General features: G+C 47.6%; 1 protein-coding gene across 1 annotated transcript; it reads right to left on the bottom strand.

Moving 5' to 3' along the window:
- Positions 1–1870: 1870 nt before the first annotated feature.
- Positions 1871–8731, bottom strand: LOC100385843 (recQ-mediated genome instability protein 2). The gene is made up of 2 exons (XM_002752732.6): positions 8399–8731; positions 1871–3244 (listed from the first exon to the last, which is right to left on the bottom strand). Exons 1-2 carry the CDS (start codon positions 8691–8693, stop codon positions 3096–3098), a joined length of 444 nt encoding a protein of 147 aa, XP_002752778.1. The 5' UTR covers positions 8694–8731; the 3' UTR covers positions 1871–3095.
- Between the last annotated feature and the right edge of the window lie 3284 nt (positions 8732–12015).

The following is a 12015-nucleotide window of genomic DNA, read 5'->3' on the forward strand; positions in this document are numbered from 1 at the left end:
CGGGTGCGGTGGCTCAAGCCTATAATCCCAGCACTTTGGGAGGCCGAGGTGGGCAGATCACGAAGTCAAGAGATTGAGACCAACTGGGCCAACATGGTGAAACCCTGTCTCTACTAAAAATACAAAAATTAGCTGGGTGTGGTGGCATGGACCTGTAGTCCCAGCTACTCAGAAGGCTAAGGCAGAATTGCTTGAACCCGGGAGGCGGAGGTTGCAGTGAGCTGAGATCAGGCCACTACACTCCAGCCTGGTGCCTGGTGACAGAGCAAGACTCTGTCTCCGAAAAAAAAATAATAATAATAATGTAAAAGCAGTCTGGCAGTTTCTACAAAGCTAACCATAGATTTACCATAGGGCCCAGCAATTGTACTCCTAGACATTTACTCCAATGAGCTGGAAACTTAATGCCCACACAAAATCTGGGCATGAATGTTTACAGCAGCTCTATTCATAGTTACCAAAGATTGGAATCAAGTAAAATGTCCTTCAATTGGTGGATTAGATAAAACTATGATACATCCATACAATGCAACATTATTCAGTGACAAAAAGAAATGAGCTGGCTGGGTGTGGTGGCTTATGCCTATAATCCCAGCACTTTGGGAGGCCAAGGCAATAAGATAGCTTGAGCCCAGGAATTCGAGCTCAGGAGTTCCTGCCTGTAGTCCCAGCTACTCAGGAGGCTGAAGTGGGAAGACTGCTTGAGCTTGGGAAGTTGCGGCTGCAGTGAGCCATGATAGTGCCACTGTACTCCACCCTGGGTGACCGGGCAAGGCCCCATCTTAAAAAAAACAAAAACAAAACACCTCAAATAAATAATAAATAAATAAATAAGCTGGGTATGGTGGCACACAGCTGTAATCCCAGCTACTCAGGAAGGTGAGGCAGGAGAATCACTTGAACCCAGGAAGCAGAGGTTGCAGTGAGCAGATATTGTACCATTGTACTCCAGGCTGGGTGAAAGGGTGAGATTCCTTCTCAAAAAAAATAAAAAAAGTCCCTAAGGAATACTTCATGTTTCTATATAATAATAAACATGGGCATTTATTTAAAAAAACAGAAAAAGAAAAAGAAAGCTCATAAGCTGCAGAAAGACCTGGAGGAGTTCAGACACAGTGGCTCACATCTGTAATCCCACCACTTTGGGAGGCTGAAGTGGGAGAATTTCTTGAGCCCTGGACTTTGAGACCAGCCTGGGCAACATGGCAAAATCCTGTCTCTACAAAAAATACAAAAATTAACCAGGCATGGTGATGCACACCTGTAGTCTTAGCTACACAGGAGACTGAGATGGAAGGATCACCTGAGCCTGAGAAGTTGAGGCTGCAGTCAGATGCGACTGTGCCCTTGCACTCCAGCCTGGGTAAGAGTGAGACTGTCTTAAAAAAAAAAAAAAAGAAAATGGAGGAATCTGACAAGCACAACAAATGAAAGAAGCCAGTTTGAAAAAAATTACATACTGTATGATCCAACTATATGATATTCTGGAAAAGGCAAAGCTAAAAAACAAAGACGAGTGATAATCAGGGTTGGAGGGAGGGGTGGACAAGGGGAACCCAGAGGATTTTTAGGGCAGTGAAACTACTCTGGATGATACTTAATGTAGATACATGTTATTATACATTTGGAAAAATCCACAGAATCTATAAGAGGAAGAATGAAGCCTAATGTAAACTAGACTTTAGTTAATAAAAATGTAACGTTGGTTTATTAAATGTATCATCCAAATAAAAGATGTTCACAGTTGGAAAAACTGGGAGAATGGGGTGTGAGTGTAAGTATATGGGAACACTAGTTTCTGCTCCATTTTTCTGAAAACCTGAAGATCTGTTTTTTTTTTTAAAGTCTATTTAAAAAACAACCCATACAGCATATTAAACAATTTATTAGAACTACAATATCAATAATCCTGGTGAAAGTCTACAACCATGTCAGAACATAACCTAACTCCCTTGATATGTACAATCTCAAAAACTTAGGCATGGGTACTAAGCAGACAGCAAAAAGCCAACGTTCAAATCACAGCAAAGTCATTCCATACAAAAAGACAAAAGAACTCTAAACCAGGAGGCTTGCCGTGTCTCTCCCAAAGTTATGAAGTGGAAGTTCAGCTAAGGCCTGAAAGACATCCTTAATCTTTTTTTTTTTTTTGAGACGGAGTTTCGCTCTTGTTACCCAGGTTGGAGTGCAATGGCGCGATTTTGGCTCACTGCAACCTCCGCCTCCTGGGTTCAGGCAATTCTCCTGCCTCAGCCTCCCGAGTAGCTGGGATTACAGGCACGCGCCACCATGCCCAGCTAATTTTTTATATTTTTAGTAGAGACAGGGTTTCACCATGTTGACCAGAATGGTCTCGATCTCTTGACCTCGTGATCCACCCGCCTGGGCCTCCCAAAGTTAATCTTGATGTTTTTCTTTTCAACAAGAAATTCTGAAAACGTCTCAACATTTCTGAGTGATGAAAGTAGGTATTACCTTCTCTAGCCGAGGGAAATGGATAGAGTGGTATCTAAATGTTTGAGTGGTGTCCAAAGCAGAAAGGGAGCTGTTGTCTTTCTGGGGCCACCGTGCCTGCTGTTAGGAAATGCCATTTGACTTGCAAACTGGTTATGGTAGTTGCTGATGAAGAAGATGAGGAGCCATGTCATTCCTTTTTTACACATTCTGTCTTCCTGCCAATAGCCACACTTCAATCACCACAGGCAATGACTGAGATAAATTTTGCATCATAAAACAGGGACATAGCAGTAATGGAAAAAGCATCGTCAGGCATAAAATTTGGAAAATGCAACATGAGACCTCTGTGTCCGAGAGAAAAAGAGAGAGAATTAACACACACACACATACACCAGGAAAACAAAAAGCATTTGCTTTTCATCAGCAAACACAGGCAAAGCAAGGGGCAGCAGAGGCTGTCACTGAAGTATCCCAGGATTTAAACATTCCTACATCCGGACTCCTTGGTCAGCCACAGCAAGGCTCTCTGAGAAACTTTTGAAAAATACGCATTGAAAAATGTCCATGAAATCCACATCATTATGAGCTTTAAATCGTTCCAGGATTTTGGTTGTTTTTAACGACAGTTCCAACATCATCTAAGGAATATTCCTGTGTAGATCTTCCACTTCCAGTTCCCACATACTTTCATGGATGGGATTATCAGAAAGGTCTGTCATCTTCACAGCCTGCAGGCATGGCTCGGGGCTGCAGGCCTGCACCACTCCCATCACCATCACATACTTTCCTAGACAAAGGAAGAAAAGCCCATAGTAATATTCTCTTTTCTTTTTCTTTTTCTTTTGAGATAGTCTCACTCCGTTGCCCCGGCTGGAATGCAGTCACGTGATCTCCGCTCCTCACAACCTCTGCCACCTGGGTTTAAGCGACTGTTGTGCCTCAGCCTCCTGCATAGCTGGGATTACAGGTGCCGCCACCACGCTGGCTAATTTTTGTATTCTTAGTTGAGACAAGGTTTCACCATGTTGGCCAGGCTGGTCCTGGAACTCCTGTCCTCAGGCGATCCACCCACCTAGGTCTCCTAAAGTGCTAGGATTACAGGCATGAGCCACCGTGCCCAACCATCTTCTTTGGTCTCTGATTTTACTAGGCAAAACAAAACTGTCACAATAAACCATAATCATGCCCAAGGAATGGAGACGCTTCCGTCAGAGTGTAAGTTACAATCAGACAGGCTGCTCTGAGGCAGGGGCAGAAAACCTCAGCTTTCCTCTAATCCCATTCCTTCCTCAATGCTACAGGGTATGTGACTGGTCTCTGTGCACAGGATGCATCCTCCTTGTGCAGACACCCTCTGACAGTTACCAAGCAAATCCAATTTTCCCTCCACATTGCCAAAAAGGCTGGGCAGGCAGCCCCTGCCCCACTGTTTCAACTGCTGGGACCTATCCCTGCCACCTCAGCACATACAAGCAAATCCACACAAGGGCAGGCTGCCACTGGATGATCTAGTGACATATTAACTGTGACTCGCTTCCCATTCCCTTGGGAAACCGATTCTCCTTCAAAGCAAAACTTGGTCAGTCTCAGCCACACAAAATCCAATTGCGTAAAAGAAAACTCCAAACACTGCAGGAAGGGCAAGCCTGGTGTCAGCCCCGCTGCCTGCCCCTATGAGGCTGCTTTCATTGCACTGCAGGTGGGGCCGGGGGCTCTGATGGAAGGAAGCCAGGCAAACTGACCCCTGATCCCACTGTTCAACTCCAGGTAGGATGTGCTCAGGTTTCTCAGAACACCTCCCACATTCCACTTGGGTCCCTCCGTGAAAGGCTAGTTCTGAAAATACACTTGCTGTCCCCTCTGACTGGGCCTAAAGTGCAAACCCACAGAAGTAGAACTGAAGGCACAGGAAGAGAAGAACAAGCCCAAGGACATTCCAACCAGGAGAGGGGAACAGGAGCTCTACTAGGAAAGCACACACAGCCAGCCGGATGAGCTCAAAGGCATGCGATGAGACAAACTGGCCTTATAAGTTCTACCCACGCCCTCTCCTAGCTCTCCACTCTGTCCCTCCCTCTCCTTCCCGCATCCCCACCTGCTAGTTGCCATGACCACTCCAATGGTTCCCAGCCCATGTTCTGCCAGCTTCCTCCACTTCAAAACAATCCCCACCCCACTGCTGCAGTCAACATTCTGGAATCCACCTCCAGAACTCAGTTGACCACAGCACGATCTAGGCAAGCATGGTTTCTCTGCTTCTCCTGCAGACAAAGAGCAGCTTGAGAACAGGGAGAGCTTCTCATTCAACTCAGCATTTTCAGCACCTTAGGTTTATGGAAAAAAACTCCTGGATGTTCCAGAGGAAGAGGCAGTGGAGGAACAGCACTAGAACAGCACTGCAGTGAGCAGAGTTCAAGGCCAGCTTGAAGCAGGCAGGTCCTTCCAGACAGCCACTGAGGCTCATAAGGATAGAGCCCTCCTTCCTTCCACCGCTGTCCCAAGCTCCCCAAATGCATGGGGCTCTATCCCCTCCAAGCCTTTCCATGTCCTTTCCAACAACACAGGCTGTTCCATGGAGCTGCAAAATCTCCTGCCACTGCACCCAGACAGAGGGTGCCCAACTGTCCCAGTTTTAACACTGAAAGTCCCATGTCCGAGGACCCTCTCAGTCCCAGGCAACCCCGGAAGGTTGGTCCTTACAGGTAACTCCAGTGTATCCTTCAGGACTGCCTCTTCCAGGAAGCCTTCCTGAGCCCTCAAGCCTGGATCAGCTGTCCCTCTTCTGCACCACCTGGCTCTTGACTGTAATGTTACTTTGTATTTTAGTGGCCTGCTTATCTCCCTGCCTCCCTGCCTGAAAGCAGTGACTCACTTTTGTCAAGCTGGACTTGGTATTACTTAACAAGAGGAAATGGCATGGCCCCTGCCAGCTGGCATTCAGGCCAGTGGGTATGTCAGACAAGTTCACCAATGCCCATTGGTCCAAACAATGAAGTATATTCCAGATGCCAGGCTTATACCAGGGCTGATACCAGACAGGAGACTGTCCCAGCCTGCCTGCAAGGGGCTTTGCCTGCAAGCTGACACACCAAGCAGCATAGGTTATGTGCTGGGCAAAGGCTAAGAGAAAGGGTTGGCAAACATTTTCTGTAAAGGGCCAGACAGTAAATATTTTGAGCTTTTCCCACCATAGGGTCTTTGTCCCAGATACTCAACTCTAGCTGTGGTGGGACACTGGCTGAGGCATTCTGTAAATTACCAATGTATTCCAATAAAACTTTACTTACGGTGGGCACCGTGGCTCACACCTGTAATCCCAGCACTTTGGGAGGCCGAGGCAGGTAAATCACCTGAGGTGGGAGTTCAAGATCAGCCTGATCAACATGGAGAAACCCCGTCTCTACTAAAAATACAAAAAAGTCAGCCAAGCGTGGTGGCGTATGCCTGTAATCCCAGCTACTTGGGAGGCTGAGGCAGGAGAACTGCTTGAAACCAGGAGGCGGAGGGTGCAGTGAGCCAAGATCATGCCATTGCATTCCAACCTGGGCAAAAAGAGTGAAACTCCATCTCAAAAAAAACTTTACTTATGGACACTGGTGTTTGAATTTCATATACTTTTCACATGTCATGATTTTACTTTCAACCATTTAAAAATGTAAAAACTCACCAGGCGCAGTGGCTTATGCCTGTAATCCCAGCACTTTGGGAGGCGAAGGTGGGCGGATCACTTGAGATCAGGAGCTCAAGACCAACCAGTCTGGCCAACATGATGAAACCCTGTCTCCACTAGAACTACAAAAATTAGCCAGACGTGGTGGTGCACACCTGTAATCCCAGCTACTCAGGAGGATGAAGCACGAGAATCACTTGAATCTGGAAGGCAGAGGTTGCAGTGAGCTGTGAATGTGCCACTGCACTCCAGCCTGAGACACAGAGCGAGACCCTGTCTCAAAAATAAAAATAATAGGAATAAATAAAAGTTTAAAAAGCATTTTTAGTTCACAGGACATGTGAAAAGAGGAGGCCTGTCGTTTGCTGACCCTGTACTAGACCAGCACTGGGGCTGAGGGCAGACAGAGGGAAGGCTGAAGGGCAAGGCGGTGGGGGGAGGGAACAGGAGCATGTTCTGTACCCTCACTATGAGCCAGACGCAGTGTTAAGGCAGTTGTTTACTTACTGAATGTACACAACAGGCAGGAATGATTAGCTCCTTTTTACAAGAGTACAAATCCAGAAGAGTTAACAAAAGTGCTCCAGGCAGCTCAGCTGGGAAGGGGTGGAGCCAGGAATTCACCTAAGCCTGAGTCCAAAGCAGCTCAGGCCAGACCACTGACCTAACTGCCTCTAGTTAAGACTCCAAGACTGAGCAGGAAGGTCCCTTAGGAATGAAGTGATCTTGGCCTGATCTCCCAGGGAAGGGAGCCGAGGGGAGGGAAGGGTCATGTATCCTCAGACCTCCTCAGCTTAGATCTCACATCCTCTAGAAGCCTCTGAGGGCCACTCAGCACCTTGTACATCCTCATGGGTCCCCCAGGGAATCAGCGATCCTCTGGGACAGATGCTCACTGCCTATCTCCCAGCAGGCTTTCTCTGGGTCTCCACTGCAGCCCAGCACTACACGTGGGGGGCTGATGTATAACACCTGCTCCATTGACATCTCAGTGAACAAGTGAGATGGATGTCCACTGCCTGTTACTCTAGACAATTGGTTCTTGGAGCACTTATGTGTCAGGCACTGGGCCAGATGCTGAGGATACAGTTGTCAGGACCACACAGCTCTGGCCTTCCAGAAGCTCAGCCTGGCCCAGTGGTTCTCAAAATATGGCCCCCAAACACCAGGCATGGTGGTGCAGGCCTGTAGTCCCAGCTACCCAAGGAGGCTGAGCAGGAGGATTGCTTGAGCTCAAAGCCAGCCTGAGCACAGTGAGTCCCCTATCTCAAATAAACAAAACATTTTATAAAGTCCAAAGTAGACCAGCAGCATCAGCCTCACCTGGGAGCTGGTTAGAAATGCAATTTCCAGCCCCACCTGGACCTTGTGACTCAGGAACCCTGAGGATGGAGCCCCAGCCATCCCAGCTTTAGCAAGCCCTCCAGGAGAGACACACAAGCTCAAGTTTGGGCATCAGTGGCTTAAAAGAAGAAGCAGGCAGGGCGTGGTTGCTCATGCCTATAATCCCAGCACTTTGGGAGGCGAAGGAGGGCAGATCACTTGAGGCTAGGAATTCGAGACTAGCTTGGCAAAACCCAGTCTCTGCTAAAAAAAAAAAAAAAATACAAAAATTAGCCAGGTGTGGTGGCACATGGCTGTAATCCCAGCTACTCAGGAGGCTGAGGCATGAGAATTACTTAAATCAGGGAGGTAGAGGCTGCAGTGAGACGAGGTCGTGCCACTGCACCCCCGCCTGGGTGACAGAGTGAGACTCAAAAAAAAAAGAAAGAGGCAAACATGTGTGAGCTCCAGCCCAGGACAGTTCAGTGAAGGAGCAGTACAGGAGGGTCTCTCGTTCCTAGGGGTTAGGGAGGACTGAGGAAGGTACATTTGAGTTGAGACGTTAAGGTTGAGCAGAAGTTCCCAGGAGACTATTTCACAAAACTTGATAGCAAACAAGGAAATCAACTGGGGGGGAGGGGGCTTGTGACAAATGCAGGTGCCGGGGTCCCTCCCCAGAAGATTCCCACTGGGAGGTGGAAGAATCCCGGGAATCTGTATTTGCTAAAGGGACTGCAGGTGATGCTTAGCATCAGATCAACTTGACCGAGGAGAGACTGGAGCAAGGGTACCCAGGCAGGAACCCGCAGGGGCAGAGACCAGGAGGTAGGGAAGCCCCGCCGCGCCCCGCCCCCTTTCGACTGTCAAGACCGGGTTTAAAGAATCTGGCCTCCGCAACTTCTCGGCTGACAGCAGGGAAGAGGGCACCCAGTGAGGCCCAGGCATTACCTGGGACGAGGCAGGGTCGCCCGCGCGGCACCCGCTCCAGGCCGCGGACCGAAAAGGCCCCGCTCGGGTCCCGCAGCCTGGCCTCGCCGCGGTCCGCCATCATCACCGTGCCCTGCATCCACACGACCGCCAGCGCCAGCGGCCCGCGGCCCGCCGCCGCCCGAGACAGGCGCCACGCGCCTGGGCCGCCCTCCGCATCTCGCCGCAGCTGCTCTGCCAGCACCTTGAGTGGCGGCGACCTAGGCAGCCGCACAGCCGTGGAGCCGCCTGAGAACGAGTCCGCAGCCGCAGCCATTCCTCCGTGCCGCTGCTTTCCCGCCAACTTTGAGAAGCAGCGCGGCCCGGCCGCAGCCACCAATCAGGAGCGCGCTAGCAGAACCGACCAATGGTCGACGTCAGAAGGCGGGACCGCCTGGCGGAGTAGCCCTTGCTATCAGCCAGGAGTGCGCATGCGTAGAAAAAGGTAAATAAATGTCGAAAGTCGTATATAATACCTAAAGAAATGTCCGCAAGTTACGAATGAATGAAAGAAATTGATTAAATTAAAATAATCAATTTTAATTTAATTTAATATAAATAAAATTTTTTTAATTTTATATTAAATATAATTTAATATTAAAAATTTTTTAAATAAATAAGGGTAGACAGAGAGGCAAAGAACCTCCTCTTTCTGACCAGGCCCGGTGGCTCCTGCCTGTAATCCCAACACTTTGGAAGGCTGAGGTGGGCGGATCACCAGAAGTCAGGAGTTCAAGACCAGCCTGATCAACATGGTGAAACCCCGTTTCTAACAAAAACAATAATAATAAAGAATGTGATTATTCATTTTCACATTGCCTTGTTTTGAGGTTAGTAAATACTGAAATGAATGAAGAGCCCGTGTTTATTGGGAGTGATCAAGAATCCAGTCAGGAGATAAGGCTGGGGAGGGAGATGGGAACAACTGGAAAACTCGCCCTTTCTTTTATTATTATTTTCATTTATATTTTAATAGCATCAAATAATTTTAAGGTTAACAAAATATATTGCTATTTTTCACAAAAGAAATGCACATTTATTGTAAAAAAAATAGAAAAGGAAAAAATGTAGAATAAGAAAATAATTGTAAAAACTGCTTATAGATACCCACTGTTAATTTTGGGGTGTATTAGCCTCCAGGTTTTAAAGCGTAAGAGTGTGTGTGTGTGTGTGTGTGTGTGTGTGTATTTTTGAGACAGGGTCTCATTCTGTTGCCCAGGATGGCGTGCAGTGGCACAATAATGGCTCACTACAGCGTCCACCCCCTGGGCTTAGGTGATTCTGCCACCTCAGCCTCCTGAGTATCTGGGACTACAGGTGTGCACTGCCACGCCCAGCTAGTTTTTGTATTTCCGTAGAGACAAGGTTTTGCCATGTTGCCCAAGATGATCTTGAACTCCTGGGATCAAGCAATCCTCCCTCCTTGGCCTCTCAAAGTGCTGGGATTACAGGTGTAAGCCACCACACCTGGCTTATTACTGATATACAAAGATTGTTTTGTATATTGTTTTCACTTAATGAGCATCTTTCCATATCAGCAAATATCCATCTGCTTCCTCTTGAATGACTGCATAATACTCGATTTGTCTCATCACATATTAAACCAACATCCCATAGTTGGACATTAAGGCTATTTCCAATTTTTCGCTTTATAAATACAGCCGCTGTGGACCTACTTAAAAGCTAAATCTTCGTGCACATCTTTCAAATAAAATTCCCAGAAATTTATCCCTAAAAATTGGATGCTCCCAGTCAGCAAAGTCCACAAATCCTAAATCAGGCAATCAAAAAAGTCAACGTTAGTTCTTAAGAGAGACTTTGGGGGCAGGACACGATGGCTCACACCTGTCATCCTAGCACTTTGGGAGGCCGAGGTGGGCAGATAACCTGAGGTCGGAAGTTTGAGACCAGCCTGACCAACATAGAGAAAACCTTTCTCTACTAAATAAAATAAAATAAACAAATAAATAATATAAAATAAAAGGGAAAGAGAGAGACTTTGAATTCCCAGGGCCTCCTGCAGTACCAGGCATTCAGAGTGTTCAGCAAGAACTTGATTTTTTGTTGTTGTTGTTGAGACGGAGTCTCACTCTGTTGCCCAGGCTGGAATGCAGTGGCACAATCTCAGCTCACTGCAACCTCTGCCTTCCAGGTTCAAGCGATTCTCCTGCCTCAGACTCCTGAGTAGGACTACAGGCACACGCCACTACACCCAGCTAATTCTTGTATTTTTTAGTAGAGACGGGGTTTCACCGTATTGGCCAGACTGGTCTCGAAATCCTGACCTCATGATCCACCCACCTCGGCCTCCCAAAGTGCTGAGATTACAGGTGTGAGCCACTGCACCCAACAAAGGGTTTGATTTTTATAAAATTGAGGCAGGCCCTGTTGTAAGAACTTTGTAGGAAGTGTCCCATGTACCCCACAGACCCTGAGAAAACTCTGTTCTACCCAGGTGAGGAAACTGAGACTTAAGAAAGCTAGGTGGCTTGACCATAAACTCTCAGTAGCCTCTATGAGGTTTTGGCCTCTACACCTAATATGGTTTGGCTGTGTTCCCACCCAAACCTCATTTTGAATTGTACTTCCCATAATTCACACAAATCGTGGGAAGGACCCTATGGGAGGTAATTGAATCATGGGGTCGAATACCCCCATGCTGTTCCTGTGATAGTAAGTGAGTTCTCACGAGATTTGATGTTTTTGTAGGGGGCTTTTCCCCTTTTGCTCAGCACTTCTCCTTCCTGCTGCCATGTAATGAAGGACATGTTTGCCTCCCCTTCTGCCATGATTCTAAGTTTCCTGAAGCCTCCCCAGCCCTGAAGAACTGTGAGTCAATTAAACCTCTTTTCTTGATAAATTACCCAGTCTTGGGAAGGTCTTTATAACAGCATGAAAACAGACTAACACAACACCTCAACCCTGACCTCAAACTAACCAGGCTACTGAGCTGAGAAGGGAGCAGGAACATTAACCAAGAGAGAATGCAACCAGTTCATGCCTGGTGGGTCCTCATTGACCTTCCCCCAAGGCACCTTAAGGCCAGAGAAGTGATGGGGAAGGGAGTGAGGGTGAAGGCAGAAGCTCCCAGGCTTCTTGTATGGGCCTGTTAATTCCCCATTATTCCCTTGGCCTCCAGATTCCCTGCGCCCGACAAGCCCAACATTGTGTTGCTGGCAGAGTGATCTTTTCAAAACACAAGTCTGAGCATATCAGCACTGGGTTTATAACACCTTGATGGTGTAATCCACACATCTGGAATGTGAGCATTCCCGGCAGAGGGAAATGCACATGGAGGGCCCAGACAGGGGAGAGGAAGCCAGAAGCATGTAGCAAACTGCCAGTAGTTAAGAATGACTGGGACTCAGAGTAGAAATGGAGGACTGGGGATAGATGAGTCTGGCCCTACACAACTTCATTTCTTTTCTTTTTTTCTTTTTCTTTTTCTTTTTTTTTTTTTGAGATGGAGTTTCGCTCTTGTTACCCAGGCTGGAGTGCAATGGCGCGATCTCGGCTCACCGCAACCTCCACCTCCTGGGTTCAGGCAATTCTCCTGCCTCCGCCTCCTGAGTAGCTGGGATTACAGGCACGCGCCACCA

The sequence above is a fragment of the Callithrix jacchus genome, chromosome 9 (genome assembly GCF_049354715.1).
Source record: "Callithrix jacchus isolate 240 chromosome 9, calJac240_pri, whole genome shotgun sequence".
Classification (NCBI taxonomy): Eukaryota; Metazoa; Chordata; class Mammalia; order Primates; family Cebidae; genus Callithrix; species Callithrix jacchus.